Source organism: Trachurus trachurus, assembly GCF_905171665.1.
Source record: "Trachurus trachurus genome assembly, chromosome: 5".
Taxonomy (NCBI): Eukaryota; Metazoa; Chordata; class Actinopteri; order Carangiformes; family Carangidae; genus Trachurus; species Trachurus trachurus.
Genome location: NC_139896.1, coordinates 7,090,935 through 7,117,769, shown reverse-complemented (window position 1 = coordinate 7,117,769; position 26,835 = coordinate 7,090,935). Strand labels below are relative to the sequence as shown.

The following is a 26,835-nucleotide window of genomic DNA, read 5'->3' as shown; positions in this document are numbered from 1 at the left end:
AGCAGTCACACTATTGTTCTTCTGTTTGGCCATTTTCTTCCGCCTTTTTACGGTCTTCTTCTAGTCCTTCATACTTTGTGCTATTTCAACAATTCATATATCAAAACGTGCAGCTTTTTCTGGACTTTATTGGCATTACTTTTCTCTTTTTAACTCTTTATACTTTTTAAAATATTTAACTTTTTAGATGTTGACAGTGTGCAGATCATTAACAGACAACAGTCTTCTTGACAACTCCACTGTAGTGTAGGGGTTAGGGTGGCCGCTTCCCAACCCTAAGGTCACTGGTTCGAATCCAAGGGAAGAACTCTTGTTATGTTATGTTGAATTCTGCTCTCCTCCCCCGCCTTCAATTGGTCACAGGTGTTTGTTATCTCCTTGATTACTCATACCAGTTTGCAGCACATCATCACATTAGAATGAAAGACAACAGTCTTGAAAGCAGTGTGCTCTCTGTAGCCGAGTGGCAGAGTAAAGGTTTAGTGATCATATGGTCATGGGTTCGATTCCTGCCTTAGTCATTTCACATCATTGCTTGACTTTTGATTCCAATTATTCAGCTGTCATTGGACAGTCTTTGATTCCTCATAGTATAAAGCTCATTGTATCAAAGGTTTTCTTTACCCCTCACATACTGTCTCTGTCTGTAGCCTAGTGGTTAGCTTGCTGGTCTGGAGACCTGAAGGTTGCTGGTTCAAATCTTGCCTCAACAACAATTATAGTGAATTATTTTCCCAGTCGTCATCTGTTGACTTCTGATAACTTGCTTCATGTTGAAACTGCTGCTCTCAGCCTGAAATTCACAGAAATTTTCATTCTAAGTCATTCAAGCTTGACTCTCAAGCTTTCTTGATGTTGACAGTGTGCAGATCATTAACAGACAACAGTCTCTGCAACTGTGTGTGCACTGTGGCCTAGAGGCAGAGTGGAAGTCTAATGACAATGAGGTTGTGGGTTCGATTCCGACCTTGGTCAAACATTTGTATGGTGATCACTGCTTGCACTATTTGCTAATTCTGCAACAGCGTTCAGTTGCTATCAGCAGTCACACCATTTCCATTCTTGGAAATGCTTTTTCTAGTATAATATAAAATGTGTACAATTAATTGTGAATAGCTAAATCTCAGGAAGAGTGTGCAAAGTATTCTGGAAAGTGGGAAAATGTGCCTAAAATTAAAACAAAAATGCATCAAAGCTCAATTTTGTACACTGGAGAAATCGTTGTAATACTCGCACCTACCTGCAGATGTCAGTAAAGCAACAAGACCGAGCGGCGGCAACGATACTCTCGCGAGATTTCCGACGTCACGTCATTCCATGATGGCTGAAGATCCTGGCGGAACATTTTTCAATTTCTCTCTCATTTTTCTTTCTTTCTATCTACCTCGGCTTGCCATAGAGCCATGGCAGGACACACAGCCCCGTTAAGCGTTCGCAGATCATTGGTGTCGACATGCCCAAGAAAGGGAACCGAAAACGGCTGAAATTTAAGGCTGGAGACGTTTGTTCGGAATCAGGTAACTTAACGTTAGCTTCCGGCTACAAGCTAACTAACTCGCCCACTGTTGTCACTCCACACCTGGCTAGACTAAACTTGAAATAGTTCACCTTTATTTAACAGTTTTTAATACTTTATTATTGCATTTACTGCATTATACTACAAGTGAGCTCTTTTAACGTTTGTCTTTATAGTATCACTATATCACATAAGACTATTAGCGCACTGCTAAAGTCATGTAGCAGGTTGAATGTGTCACTGTACAGTAAGTAGCGGTCATAGGTCAAGGGTGGCTTTGCTGGAATATATTAAAGGATTATGACAGCTAAACAGTATAATAATGAGAAAATGTATTTCATTTTTAATGTTATTTCCGCAGTGACCGTTGCTGATTATGCTGATGCCGACCCAGCCGTTGTGAAGTCAGGGAGGGTGAAAAAGGCTGTTGCAAATGCAGTAGCTAAAGAAGGTAAATAATAAATACATGATAGTGTGTCTAAGTGAGTGAGTAGTGAGTCAGGTGCTGAAAAGGCTATAACATATGAATGTGTTTGTTTTGTTTTCTTTCCTCTAGTAAAATTATTGTGCGGGCTGGAGGCATCTCAGGGTGCTGTAGAGGAAGTCCTCTCCTCTGCAGTGAGTGTCCAGTCAGAGGCTTTGGAGAGCAGTGATGACCTGGAGCCCGAGGAGGATGGAGAAAATGAAACTAAAGTGGCCCGCAAGAAGAAAAATAAGAGGAGAAAGGGTATTTGCAACTTCATTTTTGGTTCATAAATGGCTCAATAAGTTGAATGCACAGGATTTCCTGGTTACTATCATTATTTAATGTGATGTTTGTACGTTGACTTTACAGAGTGCAGTGAGAGCAGCGATGGGGGGGAGTATCCAGTGGATATTTGGCTAGTGCTCTCCTCCTATATTCGGCCAGAGGATGTGTGCAGATTTGCCCTAATCTGTAGGAATGCCTGGACAGTCACTTGCACCGCAGCTTTTTGGTCCAGGCTCTACAGAAGGTGAGGCGATTTTATTTATTCATCAATTGCGCATACTTAAGTCATTTTCAGTGGTGGATTGAAGGCAATTTGTTGATTAATCTATTCAGTTCCAAAGCTAATCTGCTGATCCACTCAGAAGACAAGAGTAGCAGTGAAAGTGCACATGAAACTATAACCTGAGTCTCTATGCAGTCTATGGTTTTATCTTATCTTGCTCAGTGTTTTGTGCTAAGTTTACCTAGATGATAAAAAATGGAAAAGACAGAATGTGGGACAAGTAATGACATTAATTGACATATAATTAACATGTTTTCTTTCCCTCTCTGTTTTTTGCAGACATTACAAGATTGATGCCGATCTGCCGTTTCGTCTCCAGCCTGACTGTATTCACATGATGCGCTGTCTACGGGCCCGTGTCATTCGCTCCCTTTTCCATTTGTATGAGCCGTTCAGCTTGCGCGTCTCAAAAATTCCTGCCCTGCCAGAATCCACACCCACGACCGTACTCAACTCCAAGGTAAAGTATCAAACGGACATACGGCATCTTGACCGCTGCACTTTAAACAGACAATACATTTCTCAATTCTTCATTTTGCATTTGCATGAATATCATATTTATATAAGAATGAAATCCATCTCCCAGCCTTTCACAATAGAAGCCGCTGTGTTATACACTGAATTTTTCCTGTTGCAGTGTTTACTGTTCTGGACGAAACAGGTGTCAGGGACTCGACCAGAGGTATTGTGGGAATTCAACTTCAAGTTTGTAAAACAGGTAAGAGCCCTAACATTTCCTTCCCAAACATTAGCTTCATATAAAGTCGGTAACATCCGACAGTGGCTCCTGCTGGCGTTCATTTTGTGTCTGTTTCTGTGTTTTACTCCACTGCAGCAGGGACACAGTAAAAATGGTTGTGCCAAGTCCTTGTGTTTGCCCAGACAATACGAAGATGTCCACACCAACCCAGACTCTGACTGCTACGTGCTTCAGGTCACCACACTCAACTTCATCTTCACCCCTGTGGTCATGGGCATGACACTGACCCTGGTGAGTACTTCCATGTTGTTTATTTAGGTTTCGATGGTTAAGTATTGCAGTTTACTGAGTGGAAGTATCTGTTTCGTGCCTACATAAGAAAAGCTGTGTAGGTTTTTTTTTGTTTTATTCCATGATACGATGTCCAAATCTGCTGTCAGTCACCACAGCTGAGTGATACTGAAGATTAGACAGGGCTTCACTTGATATGAGGGGATGTACAAACTGTTATAGTAAAAAACAATGAAGTCTATTGTTAGTAGCAATAAAAAAAAGTTTAGGGACTATTAGCAGATCAGATCTATTGCTGTATTTGATCAAACATCAGACTGGGACTCTAATGTTACCTGATCATTAATTCCTTATTCTATTCTTATTCTCTTATTTTTTTGCATTGTTAGGTAAAACTTGCTTTTAGGGGTCTGTGTCAGGTCTTTTTCTTGAAATATGATAGATTGGTGAAGTGTTGACTAGCAAGAGCACTGGGACAAGCTCTAAATATAAACACTTTAAGAAGTCTAGTTAGGGTGAGTGAGTCCTAGGGAGCGGGGTTAGTTGCTGTTTATTATTAGCAACAGTCTCTAGAGTTTCTGGGTCTTCATCACAGCCCCATAAAAAGTCAGTGAATACATGATAAACACAGATGAGGGAAGTCTGAAGTGAATAATGTGAAAAGACATCCAGGATCACTTCTCCTAATGTTTGTTTTGGACATGCAAACTAATATGTTTGAATTGTGTTTGACCAATAGACTGGGTTTGTCTTACAAACTAATGAAATAATGAATTTGCACAACTACCAGCTCCTTAACTCCTTTCCTAATCCACTTTGTCCTTGTCTCTGTCCGTCTGTCTCATAGTTCACAATCAACGTCAGCACAGACATGCGCCACCATCGAGTTCGTCTGGTCTTCCAGGACTCGCCGCCGTTCCAGCGGGGGAAGAAGAGGGCGGATCAGGGCGGGACCCAGGTGGTTTTGGATCCAGTGCACAGTGTGAGGCTCATGGACTGGTGGCATCCACAGTACCCCTACGTACACTCCTTAGCATAGGACTTTGTTCCCTCTTTGGCTCCTGCTGCAGCAGAGAGCCACTTCCAGAAGCCCCTCCACCCCCCCTCTGCTGTTAATCGCATCAGTCCCACCAAAACAGAAAAATTATAGTCTTGGGTGTTATTCTGTTGAAACATGGTGACGGTGGCAGTTCCTCTTCTCTTTGAACACTCCTCAGCGCCACCACTTCCTGAGTCTCTCTGACAAACATGGAGAAGTACTGTAGGGCTGGGTAACATGGGAAAGAAATACATTTCATCATAACCAGAAGATCATCATCTAAAAATCGTGTTGGCATTTAAAAAAAAAAAATCAGATGTAGGAAAGCATATTATCATGCAGTCAAACCAGGAAGAAAATGTGGTTTTCAGATGAGATTCTTCAGATTGATATTGAACTTCATGTTGTTCAAATTGCAAAAAAAAAGTGTTTCACAGTGTAGAAATTAGAATGAAATACATGATTAATAGACATATTACCCACTCCTAAAAACAAACATGGCAGACAGGATTGTGTATTTGGTTCAACTGGTTGCATAAAAGATTTAAAGTCCATCACCCTTCAACACAGACAACAAAGAGTTGCCTGTTAAACCTGTGTGTGTGAGTGTGTGTGTGGCATACTTTGTTTTTAAGAAGAGAACTCTTGGATCAACAGGGTGGAACATTTTTACTTCCCTCTCAGTCTCTGATGTTCACTTGAAATTTGAAAGTTATGAAATATCCTGATTTTAATTTTGACAATGTTGCACCAACATAGTTTTTTTTTTTGGTTTGTTTTTTAATCATATGTTTTCTTTGGATGTATTTAATTCAAGGCAGCCTCATCATGTAGTATTATGTGAATATTAACTGCTCTACTCTAAAAGGGGCCAAAGAGCTGATTTACTTGATGTCATCCTCTCATCTGCTGATTTGAGCAGTGTTTTCTTTTCTTTCTAAGTGTTTCATGGCTAAAAAAAACAAAAACATCTTGATTGTCTCTTTGCTAATTACATGAGCCACGCCCATGACTGCCATCTCTCTCTATAACCTCAGTCTCATGTTCTCAGTGGTCTGTCTTGTGCATTTTGAATGTAAGTGAAGTCACATACTTGATCGAGTGCTACGGAGGGAACGACAACTTTCACTTACAATGATTTAGGGATCAATTGAAAATCATTTCTCTTTGATTGATTTGCACTTATGCTATATATATATATATTGCGAAGGAAATCATTAGATTAGCTGCAAACTGTTTACACTTGTAGAAAAAAAAGCCCATAGCAGAGGACAGGTGGATGTTTAGGTTTGCAGCAGGTGATTGTTTCAGTGAGTGGTCTGGGTTTTATCAGATGAGAGGTTCCTCTGGTTGACAAAACGTACTGCACTGAAATAAAATCTGAAACTGCCCATGATGTACGGCTCTGCTCTTCTCTTCTCTCTTTTATGTAATGTTCATGTGTCAAAGTAGTTTTTCCCTCCCACTTGTGGTCATACCTGGTACTACCTCTGCACAACCCTCAAGTCATCCATGCAATATCAGTGGTAAGTTTCACTGTGTAGGCTCCAATCTCCCTACATTTGTGTTCAAATTCACAACCTATAAATGAGACATTGGTGCTGAAATCCAGACAGCAGTCATGTTAAGTAGCACTTCATTTCACCACAAAACTGGCAGAGATAGATGAGAATTTGGGAAATAAAGCTGGATCAACAGGATGTGGACTGTGATGAAATCTGGACTAAAACTGCACAGACTATGACCTCATGAATAAATCCCAGATCCCCAGGTTGTAAAGTAAACTAACTGGTTGCAGGGATTATTCACTCACTGGATCACATTTAGTGCAGAATAACAAACAAAGCAGAGTAATCCAATTAAATTGAGACTTTTTCCTCTCAAATGGATAGAGACAGACTGAAAGAAGAAAAATAAAGATTATACATGAAGTGCTGCTGTTTATCCTGGAGGTATTTTTGGGGTAAAGTTAGAGGAGAGACTCTTAAAACTCTCCCCCCAGTTTTTTGCTGTCAACAGGCGTCACGTCATCGCCTCAAAATAACTCAGAGCCAGTGGAGGATGTGAGAAAACTACATTTCCCACAAACCCCATTTCTGCGCTTCGCCATTGGCGGTGGCACAGGTGACCGCAGACGCTTCTCCGGGTTGTGACAACATCCCCGACGGACGAAACGAAAACAAATTAGCCTCCGAGGGCTCCAGCGGTTGCACGCGCTGCAGCGGCTCTGTGGAAATACAGAGAAACCGAAAACTGACTTATTGTGGGCTTTTTTCCGTTTACACACGACTTTTTTCTACTCCTTCTTCTCCTTCTTCTGTGGCAGAGGCTGATAGACTCGGTGTGTTATCAGGGCATGCACGGAGAAGTGGACACGCACTTTTACTGAAGCCAACTCTTTCCTTCGTACTGTCTGACCTTCAGAGCGGGTAAGTGATATTTCACCAGCAGCGCCACTGACATGTGGCTCCTGTTAAAACACCAACACCTCTGGAAAAAACACTGCGAGTGTCGGATTTAAAGTGCGTTTTCTCCCCTTTACGCGCAAAGTTGTGTGATTTTACGGAGCTTTTAGAGTGAATTACAGCCACTTTATTATTTGTCCTTAGGGAACCGTCCTGCTCTTTTAAGTGAAATGTTGCCAAATCATTTTTAAATAGCTGTGAGAACTTAATGCCAACTTTTATTTTTACACTTTACTACATTAAGGCTGCAATAAGCATCACAAATCACAGTGCCCCATTGATAAGTCATTATTGATCTGAATAGAGGAACTCTGCTACATTCAATACATTTCCATATGCATTATGTTCAGGTCATTTATAGTTGACAGTCTTCAGTCCAAATGGATCACACAGTAGATTTTACAGCAGCTCTGTCATTCTGCTGTTTGCCTTTCAGACAGGGTCACTGCTGCTGCTGCTGCTGCTGCTGCTGCTGCTGCATTAGGACCCCACTGAGTTAGACCATAATGCATCACTTTCCCCCTTTTGCAGTCATCTCTATTAGCCTCTCTCTGCTCGGAGCTGCCCCTCTTTGCCATATATACACAGTAGCCCGGCAGGCTGGTATCAGTAACAACACCTCAGCCCTGGGGGGTGGGGTAGTGGGATGGTGGGGTAGTGGGGTGGGTGGGTGAACATGCTCTCATGTATAAGCTGCTGCTGCTGCAAACAGGACGGATCACACAGAGGGAACGCTCTGCTGCTGCTGCTGCTTATTCAAGAACTTTCCTTGAAGGTCCTGCATGGTGCCAACACCAAAATAATGACGGCACCGCCTCTTACCATTTATTTCCCCTTTGGCCCCCTCTCTGCAGACTGAGATTTATTTATATGCCGCAAGGTTATTATTAGTAAGCAGCATGCATGTTTAGGTCCAGTTAATGCAGAGTCATTGTAATAATTACCATTGTGGTGTGGTCTTCACGTTTTGTGGCTTTCTAAAGTCACATTTTATATAGTTGAATTGATTTCTATTTTCACGAGATTGGTGCTGATGATGGCAGTGAGCATCAAAACAGGATTTTCTTTTCTTTTTTTTCTTTCTCTTTTGCTCTAATAATGGTCAAACTAAAAGTTCCCCTCAACTACTAATCTACTTGTTGGCCTGTTGGTTGACCTACAATGTTTCTAACTGTCCATTTGACATTAGACCCCGTTCCTTGACACCTGACCCCCTCCCCCACCACGGCCTCGTCCGTCTCTGTGATCGACCATACCTTTCTCCACAGAACACAATAAAGGGTTAAAGGTCAGATCAGAAAGGTCTCTCCGTCAGTAAGTCTGAACTTGTGACTGAAAAGAGCATCTTTTTTTTTTCTTGTTTCCAGTGTTGTGCTTACGTTCTGCTTACGTTCATGACCCGGGCCGTCTGCTTTCATTCTTACTGCGCTTCTAAGAAATTCCCCGTCAGATATTACCAGTAGCACTAATCCGGTGTGACTGTTGTTGTGTTATGAAATATCATGATGACATCCCACAGACGGAGTGAGTTGGCAGGAATAGGAAATCAACACTTCGGCTTATATTTCTGATAAGCTCTGTGTATATTTTATGAAATAGATCATGGGAGGTGGTTTTTTTTAAGGAACTGCAATCCTGGAAACCACAAGACAAACAGAACAATATTGACACAATAAGCAAAAAAGAAAAAGAAAAAAATGAACAATTTGAATGACAATGGGTTGAAATACCTTTGTAGTAATATGTTTCACACACCTGTTGTGTATGGAAACAGTATGTTAGGTTTAGTTTAGTTTATTATTTGTTTCATTCATCGAAAAAAGAAAAAAAAAACTCAAAAAAAATAACAATAATGCAACTCCTGAATGAAAGTGGGCAGAAAGAAGCAAAATTATGTTGTCAATATCCCTTTTTCAAGAAATCCTTTCACACATTAGATAGTATAGTAGTAGAGTTGTTTAGTAGTTTAGATTTCCACGAACATACTGTATGTCACAATCAGTGGGTGTGTTCAGCCAAGTTATTTTAGGACTATTTTTCCAGACAGTATTGTTGCATAATTGTAATATGATGGTTACGGATGATGATTTATCATTCTTCCATGATGACCCGGGAGAGTAAACAAACCAGTTTAATGTGGTTATTGTCTTGTAATTTCTATGATTTGTCTATATTTTTCCTAATAACGCCTCTGAACTGAAAAACTCCAAAGTCAAAGAGGTCGTATTGATAAATATATGAATATAATAAGTAAAATGTAGTGATAAGACACCATTTCTATATAATAATAACCCAATGTGTAAGTGTAGCTGCATGTGTAGACTGACACCTGCACTTTACCCACCAGAATAAGTGTGTGTGTGTGTGTGTGTGTGTGTGTGTGTGTGTGTGTGTGTGTGTGTGTGTGTGTGTGTGTGTGTGTGTGTGTGTGTGTGTGTGTGTGTGTGTATTGTTGAGAGCAGGACAGATGCACATGGAGGCGTCGGTGGGGTTACAGAGTGCACCACAGCAGGAAAGGTCAGGGGTCAGTAAACACACTGAGCTGTGAGGTCACTGTCAGCAAGGTCGCAGGTCAGCAGCCAGTATTCAGAGCAGCATTTTCTCCTGACAGAGTGATCGCTCCAACAGCTCCAACACACAGCTGTAACTTGCTGCTGCTGCTGCTGAGGCCGGCGGAGGAAAACAGAGTCGGGTTCCTCACGCTAAAACCTCAAAGACCACTTTGACAAACTCTTCTAATGAAGATACTTTCTAATGATCAAACTACCTGTTGCATTGGAGCATATCTCCACTCCTCTCCTCTTCTGGCCTGTGTTGTGATCAACTTGTCGGAAATATCCACGGATTAGCTCATGCAGTGCTTCCTGTGTGCTGTGTATACGGAAAAGTGTATTTTCTGCCTCATTGGATTCATGGTTGCTTGCAAGTGTTTGGCCATAGGGTTAATTTTCTTAAGGTAAACAGAAGCAACAGAGGAACACACACACACACAGTAACACACAGGCATATTGGCAAAGGCCCAATGGATGTACTCTAGTGTGAAAGAGCATCAGGAGTGTGTAAACACAGCGTCGACTCGTCCGTTTGCCATATGGACACATCTCCTATGACCTGGATAGCTGTGTCCTGCCATGTCGTGACTAGACCAGTAAAATATGTGTATGAGGAACTGTCTCAGTGGTTCACTGGGCTTCCCTAAAGAGAAAGAAGTCAATCAAAACACCAAAGCAATAAAAAAAAAAGAAAAAAAAAAGTTTGTCATTTGGACTTTTTCTAGAAATCCACAGCAGTGACAGCTCGGCATGTGCTGTGTGACAACATGACCCATGATCTATCAGAGGTGAGTGTGGGCGGGACGTTTCAGGGCATGTGCTGAATGTGTGACTCCACTTCCTCATCTTATCTCCATTCCTCTGTTTCATATCCTCTTTTGACCGACAGACAGTAGTGATGGTCTAACGCAGTCTCTCTCTCTCTCTATCTCTCTCTTTCTGTCTTCTCTGTACGGACGGCGTCGTCTCAGCTGCGTCTGTGAAGCACGCGCTGCAGCTGCCCTCTTGTTGTTGTTGTTGCTACGTCCGGACAGTTTGTTTTTATTAGTTTGAACTGCAGGGGTTTTGTTTCTAGTCTCGTAGTCGTGGTCCTAATTGTCTGCAGCTCCAGAGATGTGGCTCTGTCACCTCAAGGGATGCTTCTTAGAAATAGAAATACCACCACAGTAAACACCACACCACTTTAAATGTTGTGACTGTGACAGCTCAGTTTCAGTCTTAGAGGACATGTCCACTGATGACTCATGACACGACACGTGCCGCGTTTATTCATCTGTGATTAGTCAAACCATCTCTAACTCATGTTCTCCATCATATTGTTGATATTAATTCTGGAGGCCTTGGACTTAGTTTTCACCTTGTATTGGTTGAAATGGACAGGTTTTGTATCATCCTCAGGTAAAAAGCTCCTGTGACATCACACACGGCTCCATATTAGATCAGATTGACCTTCGTGTTTCCTTTTGATCATTCAGAAGTGCAATATTTCCTTCCACTTATCTTGATGAAACTTGGCTGTAATGACTTTCCATTTGATTATCAAGGTCTTAATAGCTTTGTTTCATATTTCTCTCATGTACGACATCGCTTAAAGTTTTCTCTATATTTCTCTATATCATATATTCAGAGGATCGTCAGACACACAGACTGTGGAACAGTTTTCTCTTTTACCATCAAGTCCTGAACCTGCTCCTGTCTTTCTTTTCCAATCTAATGTGTAGAAATTTGGAAATTATTTTGTCCTTTGTACCAAGCAACCAAGAATACTTTCATTTTAAAATGTCTTTTCAGCTCCAGGTCCACACTGGTGGAAACGGACCCTTGTGAAAATATTTTGATTTTCACCTTGTCAGCCTCTAACGTCATCAAAGTGCACAGATTATTCATATATTTTTTATGAATCCGACTCTCTGAGCCCTTCAATCTCCTTTTTGTTAGTATTTTTTTTGTTACACTGCACAGGTGTCTCTGTGAGAGGATGACTAAACCTCACTGTATTTCAGGGTCCCACCAGAGCAGCAGCTCTTTGTTACTAAGACGCATTTATGACCCTCAGTCAAAGATGTTTTTTGGCAGTTGACGGAAACCTGTTTGCCAACTGCCATTAAATCATAAAGAGGAATTTAACCTTTTGCACTTGTTGCAATTGTTATAAAATCCTTTTGTATTCACTGGCACGGCGACTTTTGGCTACTTGCTCAGATTTAATATTTGCTGAAATAGGGAAAGTATTAATTTGGCCTTCATCAGCGCTGAACATCATTATATCAGCAGGGGGAATCGTCTTAGCGGAGATTATCACTTTAAACCTGTTTGATAGCTGAAGAGCTGGACGGATGCTCCTTCAGTCATTAGCACATATCTTCTCTCTTTAAACAGCTCTTATCTGTTCGCATCAGTAATTTACAGAAAAGCTCAGCTATTTAAGCAGCGACTCTGTGCGCAGCTCCAGTTTACGTACATTTTAAACAGATCATTTCTCCCTCCTCTTTGTTGGCGTTGGTCTCTCGGTCCGTGGCGGAATCATTTGTGGTAGAAAGCCGGTGATGCGCTGTATAAGGTTGGATGTGTGAGTCTGTTTATAGACACACAGCATTCCTTTGTCTGCACTGTTTAATCAAAAGCTCCCTATATTTGGTCAGGGAATCAAATAAAAAGGAGGTGGATGCTGATCTGCTGCAACCCATGCACATGCACTTACTCACACGCTTGCAGACAGGAAGTTCATCTTTAAGCTTATCTAATTGATTATCACACCCTCGACCCCTCCTTGAACTCTCCTCATGTTTTCCATTGTTCCTGTCCTCTCTCTTTCTCTCTCTCTCTTCACTCTGTCGGGGTTTTTTTTGTCTGTCAGAGTCAGCCACGCTTCTACGTTGTTAATCAAAACTAGTTTTCAACTTGTCCACACAGTGAGGATGAAGGATGGAGAAAGAAGAGTTTAGAGAGAGTGGAAAAGTTTTGTAAACCATCAGGTTTTTTAGTGTGCGATGTCTGCAGCGAAATACATTTTGTATGCGTGTGTGTACTGTGTGTGCATGTGTGTGTGTGTGTCTTATCACCCAACTCATCAACTCAAATACCTTCCATTCCATCAGCCCGTACATGATGACTTTCAACCACGTAAAAAGAAAATGCTGTGCATCTGGTTAGTTCATCAATCTGTGACTCTCTCTCTGTCACACACAAACACACACACACACTCACAGATCCTAAAGTATGTTTACTCAGTAGTATTAATAACAGATCATTTATACGCTTTAAACTGAAGTACGATCTCCGGGACATCCAGCCACAGCAGAAACATAGACACTAGATGGATCCTAGTGTATTTTTTAGAGTTTGTAAATCATCTACATTGATTCGTGCAGTTATGAAGGAGCGATGCACGACATCAGGGGTCACCTCAGGTCGTATGATGTAATACTTATACCATAAGGAAATGGTTTTTTCATGAGCATAGATTTTATTTTAGTGGGACGTGAGCGCATGTTGAAATGAGCAAGTCTAGGGATTGATTCGCTTTTTAAAACTTTATTTTAAAAAGGTGCCAAAGTGACCAAATATCTCAGCTTGATGCGGAGGATGATGTGTGCAAAATGATCTATAATATTTCCATTGATTGCATTGGTTGCTTCCATGTGAAGATGATAAATCTGACATCTCAGCAGCTTTTATACTGTATATCACACATGCAACATGAAAGAAGTTGTGTGTTAAGATCATGTGTTTGCTAGCAGACGGATCATGTGCAGCCTTGACAATAACTTGTCTGCTATAGTGACAACACTGTTTGTCCTACTTAACTCACAGATAGCCTAAGGTTAACATAGCCGGGTCAGACTTCACTCGCATATCAACGCCGTCCTTTGACACTTTCTATAGAGCCACAATGATGTTCTATTTATATAGTATTTGTTTGCGGCCCTCTCGCAACCATGGTGACAGATGGAGTAAACGATGGGAATCTTGCCCGCCGGACACCGAGACATGGGGTCTTGGGTTTGTGTATCCGCGCGCGTGTGTGTGTGTGTGTGTGTGGACGAAATGTGTGCCTGTGCATGTGAGTGTTTTGGTCCAGCTTCGCCCCATAGGCCATTGTCAAAGGAGCACAAGACTGTCTTGGTCAATGATTTGCCCTCCTACACAGATGCCTCGCCATTGGCCGGAGCCGACAGGAACGCGGCTTTCTCAGCCAATGGGCCGAGGGCCCGGAGGGGTCCTGCCCCTGGACCAAAATAACCCAGTAAATACACTGCGGGCACTATGAGAACTGGAGCGGGCCCTCTGCTGAATGCTTTGTGTACAAACAAGGGATGCTTGTCAGTTGGGTGCTGCTGCTGCTGAACCATGCTAGCCTATGTGCTCTCCTCTCGTAGTGATAGGCACAACTGGCCGAGTGGCACTTTGATACCAATGTTTGTGTTTCTGCATTGGCAGATACGGATGAAAAGGGGGGGGGGGCATGTAAGGAGGAGGAGGAGTAACGGACGGAGCGGTATTTATAGTCCGGTTACATACGAGGCCCGAGGCCAAGTTTTTATTAACATGGCAAAGCTCCAACCACCAACCTCCCCAACCCCCCCCAGAGTATCTGTCAAACACAATGGAAATTCTGCATGTGGCCTTTACAGCAGCCTATGTTTGTGGGGAAATAGTGTTTGTGTTACGACCCTGGGCGAATCCACATTGATTTGGAGATTGATTTCAAAGCTGGTCCCAATATATTCTAGGTTAATGAGTTGAACTTACAGTAAGGTCTGACAGAGAGGAATTACTGAGGCCTAGCAACAGTAGAAGTAATGTAGCCTTACAGAGAGGTATGACAGATAATAAGCAAATGTTTTTTTAGAAAACAAACACTTATTCTGGACCTGTCCTTGTACAGCTTGGTTTCCATATGTTTGGAAAGTTTCTATTATACACGTGATGACCACTAGGAGGCTCCTTTAAATGTCCTGTCAGTCAGTACTTAGTCCGACTTACTGATGTTTCTTTTCATGTTTGTCTGTCTATTGTCTTTCTGTTTCATGTTTGTGTGTCGGTTTGATACACTCATCTGCACTTGTGAGCGTTTTTTTTTTTTTTTTTTACATTTACCCACATTATCGTGAGCGTGCGGGCGTGGAGGAGGGAAGAGGAGAGGAGCGAGGGAATGGACTCACAATGTGACTTCTGTTTCTTGTAAACACATCTTTCAGCACTTGTTTTCAGAGGAAGTTTTATTTTGATCTGAACTCACCAGTTTGTCACAGGGTTGTTGTGCACAACAGCCAGTCACCGCGAAGTAAACATACCATCATCATACAGATCCACTTCAGCTGAAAACAGTGGAACTAGTGACAGCTCAGGATTTTTCTTTTCTCATCAGTGAGAATTAAAAGTATTTACATACGGTGCAACACAAGCTGATGGAAAGAAACCCCCCGCATGGCCTGCATACAGGTGTGATCACTCACCTGTGGGTTCATTTCATCGAACGATGTCATCATCAGCCCTCAGCTAGTGCTCATTGTCTTTTATTAGCTTTTATTGTGTCATAATGCAAGTTTGGTTGGATGTGATATGTTGAAACAAGTGTCTGCCTTTTGAAAATGATAGACAGTAAAGTATTTTCTATTTCTACTTCTATTATATTACTGAACTGTAACGATATTGTATATTGTTTTAAAATTACCCTGAAATAGTGATTCAACATCATCTATATCAATTTCAGTCAGTTTAGAAGAGAACTGGTTCACTTGGCGACATTCTTTAGATTGCATTTTGTTTTTGTTTTTTTGTTTTTTTGGGGGTGGAACTATATGCCCTTTAATTTATTTCACAACAATACAGTGACCAAAACTTGCAGGAAATGATAATGTTATGTTATGCAATGAGCCTTTTCTATCATTATGATAATAAGGCAAGTGTTGGACAACTAACAAAACAAAACCAACAACACTAAATCGATACAGATTATTGATAATATAAGACAATGAATATTTACTTTTTTTTTTTTTTTACTACTACTTACTTTTTGACACTTATTTTAATATATATATTTTAATATATAACATATATATCTATACGTATATGTTATATATTAAAATAAATGTAAAAAAAAAAAAGTAATATTATCCACTCAACATCAAGAAAGTACCAATTAATCCTGGTATTGTAATAACAAGTCCTATGAGCTCAACTGCAGCGTGTGTGTGTGTGTGTGTGTGTGTGTGTGTGTGTGTGTGTGTGTGTGTGTGTGTGTGGGTGGTTGTGTGGGTGTCAGTGTGTGGGTGGAGAATGAAAGAAGTAAATTTGCTGATTCACTGCTGCTTAAGTCTGGAAAAAAAAAACACAACAACACGGTCTGGCCAAAATAAGGAATTGCCCCCGAGCTTTGTGTGTGTGTGTTAATGCACGCACATAACATAGGTGTTGCTGTATGCAAATGTTGTGCATTGCTTTAAGGAAGGAGACTGGACTGAAGGAGGAGTCCTCCATTAGAGAGAAAGAGACAGAGAGAGAGAAAGGGAAAGAGAGAGAGAGAGAGAGGAGCTTGCTGGACACAGGGCTCTCCTTGTTGTTGCCCCAGAGTACGGCATTCAGGCTAATTTAAGGGAAGAGGAGGAGGAGGAGGAGGAGGAATAGGAAGCTGAGCTGGTAGTTTGAGCGAGGCAGGAAGGTGGTGACTAATAGTGAATGTCACTCCGTTTACTGTAACTCAGCTGGTGGAGGGGAGGAGTGGCGGCACGGCCAGTGAACCGGTATATGTGTGCAGAGGCTGCTCCGTCTCCGTCAGTGAGAGTGTGTATTAACACGTGGTGGAGGAGCAGATATCTCCCTGGATACACTATGTTGTCTTTGGGATAGTTGGAGAGTTGCTGGTAAGAAAAAAACAAAGTTCATAATATACATACTGTCCTGTATGCATCAGTGTCACCGTCTTGACACTTGTTTATGTAGATGTGACGTTAAAAACTGAAATTATTAATGTTTATTCTGCTGCAAAGTGTTTTTTATTGTCTAACAGTAAATAGACGCGGCGGCGGCAGCAGCAGAACAAGCATTGGGTTGAATTGCTGTCAACAAGTAAAGAGATTTATTCGTATTTTTACAGTTTGACCTTTCAAAAGCAGAAATTGGATCTCGAGTCATTACTGCATCGTTTAGCAATGCATGATTGGTTATGTGCAGCTATGTGGCGGCACCGAGATGGTACTGATTGTGTGGGCAGTCTGCTGGGGGAGACAATGAAAGTAGCTTCGTGAATTACAAGAGTTTGTTTGTGTGCCAAATGGAACCAAAATAGTAAAGTGTGGTTCATGTGGAGACTAGATCCTCTGCTCTAATATTCATGCACTACAGTATAACAGGCTGACTAGTCCTGTGTGGTTAGATCTGATCATGGATATCTCCATGTGCAGGTGTTGGTGTTGCTACATGTTTTGTGTATGACTGTGTATATTGTATGTGTGTGTGTTACTGTTACCACATGGGTTGGTTAGATGGGAAATACCTCACTGATTTCACGTTAGACAAACATTTACTTTGTTTTTCTTGTAATTTTCCAAGCTTTTGCTTGTGGGTAAATGTCCGTCGATATCAAAACAAGCAAATATTTATGCCCGAAGCCGCCTCAGCGCCGGAGGCTGTGGTATGACAAACAGCTTTTGTTCTTTCCCTGGGTTGCCTGCGGAGGAAGTTGCTTCACCCTTGACAGAACGAGGAGTTGTGAAAACTGATGGAAGGAAAGGGGAAGTGATGCATTGTGGTAGTTATTGATGATGTGGGTCTATTGTCTTGTCCGGCATCTCATTGCGTTGTTACTTTTCTTTTTCTTTTTTTTGATTAGATACGGCTTGGAAGTGTGTTTTTAGCGCCGATAAACCTGTTGTCATCCTTTTCTCGGTAACATCACAATCGTCTCTGTGATCTGTGAAGCGGGTCTGAGTGGACCGACTCAACCCTGTGCAAGGGTCCCCTCTTAGTCGGCTATAAATAGACCGTGTTTAGAAGGTGACAGGCTTTGTGATTCACACATAGTGTTGATGAGTTGCAGTGATTCATTCACATGACCTTCACAAAGTTGGTTATTGTGCAGAAAATGCTCAGAGATGGTAATTAATGCAACGTCTGACGCTGATTATTTAACAAAAAGTTGTCATACTTGCAACTCTTGAACTCAACCGTAATAAGATTTAAAATTAAAAAAATGAAACAAAAGGAAGAGGATGAGGATGAGGATGAGGATGTGTGCACAGCTCCACTCCTGAACCTCCAACTCATTTAAAACAAGATGTGAGAGTGCGAAAAAAACCCTGATAGCAAACTTGACACCACGGCGGCCGAGGATGAGCCGCAGGAACTTACTGTATGACAAAAAAAAAACTCAGTCAAAGAAGCAAATGAAATGCATCTCATAGAATAGAGTGACAGAGCAGCTGAGAAGAAGAATATCCTCCCTCGGTGCATCTTACCATGCTCTGTTGCTTCCCTTTGCTTCCGCCGCGGAAATTCTTCTCTTTTATAAGTTGTTCAGTGCAGCACACCTGCTGCTTCGCCCCTGGTCAACCCTCCACTGTTCCTACAGCTAGCTACCACATTCATATTTTATGTTACAGCTGTTCATCCCATCTGTTTTTTTTTCTTCCACATTTTATAACCAATCATCTTTTTCTGTCTGTCTGTCTTTTGTTTTTGTCTTTTTGCACCTTCATCGCCTTCCTTCATCCCACTCTGCTCCGTCATCACCTCCCTGTGTGCAGATTGCCACCCACTCTGTCCAGCCTCCAGACATGTAGTCAGCACCGACAGCAGAGTGTATTCCTATTTGTGATTTCCTCTTTTCTTCTCAAACAGGTAAAACTGCACATGTGCCCGTGTAGCTGTTTTGTGGTGTGCATGTACATGTTTTTGTATGTGTTGTTGTTGCTGGTGAAATACTCTCCACTCATTCACTGCCTGTGGAGCTGCTCTGCTTTAAAGGGATTGTTCAACATTTTTGGCAAATTGACCCATTGCCATACAGTAATCGCTATAGTCATAGCACTAGGTTCGTTACCTTTATTTGTCGGTGCAAGCTATTTTTAGAACGGCGGAGTAGAGCTGCAAGCTGCTCAGGGCTACACTACGGAGGCTAATGGGATTTCTTGGTTTCCCTCATCAAACTCATCAAATACACAATCCAACAACTCCAAAACGCTCTGGTGGACAAGTTGTGACCTGCACATTCACCACGCTATGAGATAATAACGGAGCGTTACGAGACGGAGCTGTTTTAGAGGTAAATTCATGCAAAACGGCTGATGCGTGTTGCCTTCAGGGACAGTTTTTCGGCAAGCAGTCTCTGTATTTACCTCGAAAACAACTCCGTCTTGTAACATTCTGCTATTATCTCATAGCGTGGTCATAACTTGTCCACAAGAGCGTTTTGGAGTTGTTGGATTGTGTATTTGATGAGGGAAACCAAGAAATCCCATGAGCCTCTGTAGCGTAGCTCTGAGCAGCTCGCGGCTCTGCTCTGCCGTTCTAAAAATAGCTTGCATCGACAATTAAATGTAACGAACCTACTGCTATGACTATAGCGATTATAGCAATGGCCCAATTTGCCAAAATGTTGAACTATCCCTTTAACACAGCAGCAGCAGTAGCAGCAGCAGAAGGCAATCCTGACTTATATAGAAATAGAAAATTATTTCTAGATCCTCTAAAAATGACCTCATCCACTCTGGAGCCCATGCACAACTCTCTGTATGCCGTAACGAAATACTTTGTATCTGTTGTAATTAGTACAGATGTGAGGTGGTAACAGAAGGTTTTTATATCTGAAGCAGCAATCGACCCAACAGAATACCAAGCCTAAGTGTTTGAACATGATCCTGCCATCCGTTCGTCTGCCAGTCTGTCTGTCTGCATGTCCACGCAGAAGAGTTCGGCGTGTTCTGTCACTAAGGGATACAGCTGTTTGTGTGTGTGTGAGACCAAAGAGGAAGGGCTAAGGACCCCATACTTGCCATGCCAGCCCCGACACATAATCCTACCAGCGTTTCCCGTTGAGTGTCTATGTGTGCGCTTGCTGTGGTTTGGGAATATTGATGCTATTAGGTCTGTGTGTGTGCATGTCCTGAAAGAGTCTTCTCTAAAGTCAACAGACGCTGTGGAGCGGCAATACATATATGCAAACTCACCCTTTTATATATGCATGACACCCTCCCACCCCCACCTACCCACAAACACACACAGATATACACATACACACATACACACTCACACGCTCTCTCTTTCTCACACACACACGCACACATATGTATATAAACAAAACAAAAAAACACACACACCATGGCTCAGGGGAACAGGGTGTTCCTGAAAAGGAGAACAGAGAGCAGGGGGGGTTTATTTTAGTCATTAGAGCAGGCAGACAGATAGCTTAATGCGGAAAGGGTGTGTGTTTGTGCAAGTGCGCATGTTTCAGTGCAGTGATGGGAAGCCTGGTGAAGTGCACGGTGCAGTGTCACATTTGGACCCTTTTTTTATATATTAACAAGTTGTTTCATAGTTTAAAACTTTTTCCAAGAATGACATAATACAGGTTAAACTTGTGTGTGTTGTTTTAAGGCATTTCCATGACCTTGAAGGATTTTTTATTCTCTCTCTCTCTCTGTGTGCAGAACTGCTTTGATCTTAATACAGACATAAAAATTTCTTTTGGATTTTGCATTCGTCCCTTTTAGTTTGGTTGAAAACACGTGTGGAAGTTCTCTTTGAAATTTTATTATGCAGCTGTGTGCATGAATGCACACATGCATTTTTTGTTGCAGGTTTCATGTGTCTCTGCGTGTATATGCACACATTTAACCGTTGGCTGCCAAAAAGGCCTCCCTTGGCATTGCAGAGTCACGTCTAAAAATACATATCCCACAAATTAACACCATGTCCCTGAGCAGGTGCCATGGCCCCACACTGCCCCCAAGTGTGTGTGTGTACTTATGTGTGTGTGTGTTCATGTGTATGAATGTTTATGTGTTGCACTTTGCACATGGATCGAACAATAGATGTCATCGCATTGTGCACATCGTCCTTTTTAATGTATTGCACAGCAGACTTTGTGTATCGTGTGCATGTTACTGGCACGTATAACTTTGTGACTAATCTGTGGCACAATCCAGAGTCGACCTCTGACCCCGGCTTCCTCCGCTCTGCATCCTCCCACCGGCTGTCAGTGTTTGAAGTGAAGGGGGCTGTGACATCACGGCGTTGGGGACACAATGCTTCGCTGTGTGCTCCTACTGCGTCACAGATGCCTGCTTTACCCCAGTGGATGCGCGGCGGCGATGGGAAGGCCCCGTCGTCGTGTGGGAGATCATGCTGCCTGGTAGCCGTGTGTCACCATACGATATCAGGAAGTGATATTGCACCGGCGTGTTTTGCATGTGTTATAACATACATATTATGTGTCATGGGTTAGTCACAGCTACAGGCTACATGATACACACATATGCATGGTGTTATGTAAACATTGCTGTCATCACATGTGGAGTCATGAGCACTTTCTTTCTGCAGCGTTTTAGCATTATATAGTTATTTTTTAATGTCTTTCTTTCTTTCTTTCTTTTGGTATCCTGAAAAAATTGAAAGTAATCTGGTCAAAATTGTGTCTTATTTTTTAAAAAGTATAAACATTTTGAAGATGATTTTCATACATTTTCAATTGAAACCAGTGGAAAGTCTCTGTAGACTTAGTATATCCATTGCTCTTTAGATATAGCGCCCTTGTTTCAGTTTTGTTTTTATCAGTTTTGAAACTAAATATTGTGTGTTGTTGTTGTGTTATGGAGGAGCAGCCATGAATTAGTTGGAGTGAAGTTTTGTAACTTGACTCTATGTAAAATTTCAAGCTGTAAATCAGTAGTTTAGCATGAGATTAGCATGTTTATGTTAGCGGGTTTCTCATATGAAACCTTATGTAAAAAAAAAAAAAGAAAAAGAAAGTGTGGACCCGTGCGGTGGAACTGAATGTGGTCGGCTATATTCTATCTGGTGGACATAACGTCAGTGTTATTATTACATATATAGCCAAAATACTCTCCCCCAGAGGACTTTACACTCTGTACAGCGTACAGGTCTATCCTTAGACTCTCCAAGCATAGCGCACACGTCCTTCCCTGGCTGGCATTCCTACCTTGCCGATTGACTTTGCAGATGTAATCACCCCATTTGTCAGACTCTATAAATACACCGTGCAGCATTCCACCACTGTGTGTATGTGCGTGCACACCACACACTTGTTTGTCTGTGTAAATATTGGGCACCTTGAGGGACACACTTGCTACTTGCTACTACAGCGGGGGGCACGACCTCCAAAGCTCCAGATGTTAGCAGCTGCTGCAGAGAGTTGCACCGCTGTGTCTCTCTATGTCTTTTGATTTTGATTTTTGATTTGATTTTTATTTGTCTCAAACAAGCACATCAAAAGACAAACAGTATATGTAAAACCAAAACAATAATGATACTATGCAAGTTTGAGAAGGGGCTGAAGGAAGCAAAGCTTTATGTCATACATCTGTAGTTCCATACAATTTAGAAGATTAAAAACATATTACTTTAAAGCAGAAGTAAGCGATATTTTTGTGTTAATATAAGTCTTAAATAGTTATATCTTCCGACAGCAATCACTTACATAGAGTGTTTGGACCGAAACACAGGTCTGTCAGTCACTCTGCTCTGCTCTGAGCCGAGGAGAAAACTTTTCTTGTATCCTACAATTTTTATCCAATGAGGAGAGAGAACGGCATGAAGGGCTGTGTGTGCAGCCAAGGGATGCGCCTGAATGTGGTGACGTAGGGACGAGGACCAATAGATCCATGACGAGGGCGGGGGCTGCTAACTCCGTCGGCTGACAAGAAGTTATGGTGTGTTCAGGGCAGCCCGTAACTCGTGTTTTTCCGACCTGTGAAGTCATACCAGTTCGATCTGGTACGAGTTCACGGGTCGGAAGTTACGAGTGGCCGTTATAGTGACTTTCACAGGTAAAACAGGTCGGAAAAACATGAGTTGTGGGTTGCCTGGAACGCTACAAAGTCGTAAGTCGTGACTTGAAGCTGTAATTTACGGTTTCAAAAGCCTGCCTGGAACGCAGCATTAGCCAAAACGACTGGATCGCTTACTTCTGCTTTAATATGAAATAAGGCCATGATTATAAATATACCGTAAATAAAAAGAAGAGGACAATTAGCTGTCCAGTTCTTTATAGCATGTCTGTGTCTCTCTTATGATAGTAGAATATAATTTTTTGTTTTCAGTCGGAGGATGTTGGTGTGGAGTCGGCCCTTCCTCTGAGGCCAAGTGGTGGTACATGTTTGTGTTGGAATGTGTGTGTTTCAATGTGTATCTCTGCATGGGTGTGTGTTTTTCATGTGGGCCATCCAATGGGCACAAAGCGGGCAGTGTGTGCCCCCTCGGGCGCTGAAATGTACACTTCGGACAACAGGCGGCTTCAGTCCTTCTCAATAGGAGCTGCCCTTCTTATTGTACCTCACACACAATGAGCTTTTCTCTCCCTCTCTGTCTTTCTCTCTGTGTCTTTCTCTCTTTATGACCATATACAGACAGTGTTTCTGATGAGAGACTGGAGGAATCTGATTCTGACTGATGTCTCTTGTCACTGCTGCTCTGTGTCTCATCTCGCCACAAATCACAATCAGCAGAGAGAGAGAGAGAGAGAGAGAGAGAGAGACATCAGACTGGAGTGGAAACAGGGGGCCACCACAGTGTAGGTTGGGTTTCCTGGTCTCACCTTTTGTGGGTCCGGACGAGCTCAGTCATGCAGGGAATGAATGCAAGTCATCGCAGATGGGGAACTTCTCACGGCCTCAGCGGGAGTCCCCACTGAGCCGCATGGTTGTGACCGGAGTGAGGCGAGAGAGGAGGAGATATCGTATTGGAGTGATGGGTGTTCCCCCCCACACAGTCGTTCTGCTCACATGATCACCCAAAAACAACAAGACCACATGACTTCCCACATGACCCGTCCACCGTCCGCAAAGGCTTCCTCATTTTCTCCTTCTTTATGGAGAAACAGAAGAGATTATTACTGCTGACATCATTGACACCCTCCGACCGTGTTTGATTCTGAGCAGGATGATGATACAGATGTTTGTCTACTCTGGAGGTGCTGCTGTTACTGTTTGTGTTTACACAACAAGGCCCCGGGCCGCACTTGGCACTGTCAGTCATATTAGGAGACAAAACTAAATTACATGCTGTGTGTCTGTCACTGTGATTTACACACGGGCAATTGAGACAGAATGACTTTCATTCACTTGTTCCTTTAACAGGTATTATGTGGTATCACTTGATAACATGATTTTAAAGCAGAAGTAAGCGATCCGGTCGTTTTGGCTAACTTCTTGTCAGCCGATGGAGTATCAGTCCCCGCCCTAGTCCCTACGTCACCACATTCACGCGCATCCCTTGGCTGCACACACACAGAGAGGACCGCCCCTTTATGCCGTTCTCTCTCATTGGATAAAGGTTGTAGGATACAAGGAAAGTTTTCTCCTCGGCTTACAGCAGAGCAGAGTGACTGACAGACCCGTGTTTCAGACCAAACACTCTATATAAGTGATTGCTATCGGAAGATAGAACTATTTAAGACTTATATTAACACAAATATTCCGCTTACTTCTGCTTCAATAATTGTAGAATGTATTTTATGCAGTTTTATGCAGGAGTTTGTCTTGTTTTAAAGTGTCTGAACATTTTGCAACCTATTGCTCAGACACATAACGGCCTGTTTTTGAATGTGTTTTCACACAAGGCACCAGACATCATCGTGAATACACTGCAGCCTGATCTATTCTAGATGCAGTTATTTGTAGCGACCATGCAAACAAAAAAGACACTGTAGCAAGCGAATGCTCCAAGGCAAACACACTAGGTAAATAGAATTAGCAGTCTGACAGCTGGTCTGTGAGAGAAAGGTGACATGGAGCCTCTGAGGCGGCAGCAGCAGCAGCAGCAGCAGCAGCGTATGACTGAGTGAGGAGACAGGTGGTGAATCCAGCTTGCCCAGTGGTGCATCAAGATAAATGTCTCCGTCTCATACCTGTGAGATGAGATGAATGGCACCAGAGTTGACAGGTGGAAACTGTTAGTCTAGTTCCAGCAAAGATACACACACACGACAACGCCGACAACGTATTTGTAAGGAAGATATGTCTGTTCTTCTTTTAACTGACTCAAGACTGTTATCTTGAATCAGGAGAAGCCACCACCAGACTACTATGAATTGAACTAAAACACAAACAAAGACAAACTGAACGTCAGCAGCAGCTAACCACCACGACACAGCTTTGTAAACATGTTTAAAAGTGTATCACTACACTACACACTTCCCCTTCCCCTCACACATGTATTTCCTTGTCACTAATGCACCCATGAGTGACTAAAAAAACTGAACCAGGCATGTGTATAAAGAGGTACAGGTTTTTACACTGCGGCCATTCTTGATAAGCGGTGTGAGTTCAGTTTCGATCTCCCTTTTGTTTTCTTCTTCCTCTTGCTTAACTCACTCTCTCTCTCTCTCTCCCCTCCACCCTTTTCTCTTTCTCCACAGCTTCCTCTACCTCTCGGGCTGGACTGCGGTGCACTGACGTCGGCTCGCCCTCCCCTGCCCCCTCGCCCCCCAGCTATGGCCTCACGCATCGGGCTGCGGATGCAGGTAAAGCACACGGATACCGTTCTCCATCCGACATATACAAGCTCTGGAAAAAATTAAGAGACCACTCCCAAAATGATCAGTTTCTCTGGTTTTACTATTTATAAATGTTTTGTTTTATTCAACTATCAACTACCGACTATTTCTCCCAAAATTGATATAAAATTATTGTCATTTAGAGCTTTTATTGGCTGAAAATGACTAAACTAGTCTAAGTAACAAGAAATATCAAGTCTTTTCAGACCTTGAATATTAATAATGCTAAGAAAGCATGTTCATATTTATTCCTAAACAACACAGCAAGAATATTAACTCAGGAAGAGTTTATAAATCAGTTTTTGTGGGATAATATCAATGTTTAATCCCAGCAGTGGTTTTTATAATCTTCCTATAAAACCAGATGTGGTTCAGATGATGACCTCATCAGTGTCTCATTAAGTAGAATGAGTTGTGTTTGTGTAAAAGAGAAAAGAAAAGAACAGAATGACTGTCATACATGTAGAGATGCTTTTAAGAAACATTTGTGAAAGTGGTCTCTAATTTTTTCCAGAGCTGTATGACAGTACATGCAAGCTTTTTATCAGCCACGGACATCACAGTGTTTGGTTGAGTGGACACTGGAGAGGAAGGTATTCTGCTCAGTGCGTCTGGGTGTGTCATTTATGTGAAGGGCATCTACATGTAGCAACTGTTTTTTTTTTTTCCACTGATAAATCTGGCTTTGCTATTTGGCCCTTGCATATTTTGATGTATGCACTGTGCATACTCCTATTACAGTCTGATTAAACACATACATGAGTCACCAGTTATTATTTGCAAAGATGCAGCCAGCTCTTCATATCCACTCTTAAAAAAGCAGCGGGACAGAAAAAAAAAAGCCAAAAGCTACATCACCTTCCTTCTCTAATGAGCATTCCTCTGTATGTCTGTGTTTCTCCAGCTGATGCGAGACCAGCTGCAGCAAGAGGAGCGGCGTGAGCGGCAGCAGCAGCAGAATGCAGTCTTGCAGCCTTACATGCAGCAACGCATGGCGGGGCCACCTGCACCCACCCCGGCCATCAGCACGCCGCAGCATTACCAAAGCATGCAGGTCCCTGTGGAGGTTCTTAAGGTCAGTGGGGATGCAAAAGAGGCATTTCATTATAGATCATCTCTTTTTTTTATTTCCTTTTACGCTCACATCCGATTTCTTATCCAACCAATTGCTCACTTGGTCAATGAAAGTTCACAAAATGGTAAGAGCAGCCCAGGGTGACGACTTTAGATTAGTTTTTGTTGGTCAAAAAGTCAAATATGATGAAATTATTTGTTTTCAAAAGCTTTTCGACCAGCAAAGGTAATTTTAGCTCAATAAATGAGTTGAAAAATGATGGTACAGCTCTTAATTATGTAACATAGAAACATAAATACATATTATAACGGTGTGTGAATGCACTGCTTGTAATGTATGACTGATACATAATCTGTTGAGAGACTTTTGGCAAGAAAAGAAGAAAAACTTTAAGGGGGGATTTGCGGTTTGATCCGTTATCCACTGAGCA

General features: G+C 42.1%; 2 protein-coding genes across 4 annotated transcripts in view; both read left to right on the top strand.

Annotated features, from left to right (window-relative positions):
- Positions 1-1,323: 1,323 nt before the first annotated feature.
- On the top strand, positions 1,324-5,964 carry tmem183a (transmembrane protein 183A). Its single transcript, XM_083971180.1, has 8 exons — positions 1,324-1,517; positions 1,878-1,967; positions 2,073-2,243; positions 2,352-2,511; positions 2,830-3,010; positions 3,188-3,268; positions 3,386-3,541; positions 4,389-5,964. The coding sequence occupies exons 1-8, from the start codon at positions 1,454-1,456 to the stop codon at positions 4,578-4,580; spliced, it is 1,095 nt and encodes a 364-aa protein (XP_083827306.1). The 5' UTR covers positions 1,324-1,453; the 3' UTR covers positions 4,581-5,964.
- Positions 5,965-6,716: 752 nt separating this feature from the next.
- The window catches only part of tfeb (transcription factor EB), a 31,573-nt gene continuing 11,454 nt past the window's right edge, over positions 6,717-26,835 (top strand). Inside the window, exons 1-4 of one of the 3 annotated variants that reach the window (XM_083972638.1) lie at positions 6,717-7,009; positions 18,345-18,438; positions 25,193-25,297; positions 26,235-26,405. In XM_083972638.1, the coding sequence (XP_083828764.1) occupies positions 25,268-25,297; positions 26,235-26,405 (201 nt within the window). In that variant the 5' untranslated portion in view covers positions 6,717-7,009; positions 18,345-18,438; positions 25,193-25,267. Of the gene's footprint in view, positions 7,010-16,279; positions 16,464-18,344; positions 18,439-25,192; positions 25,298-26,234; positions 26,406-26,835 lie in introns of those variants that run through there. The other 2 variants (XM_083972636.1, XM_083972637.1) reach the window with 2 other exon arrangements.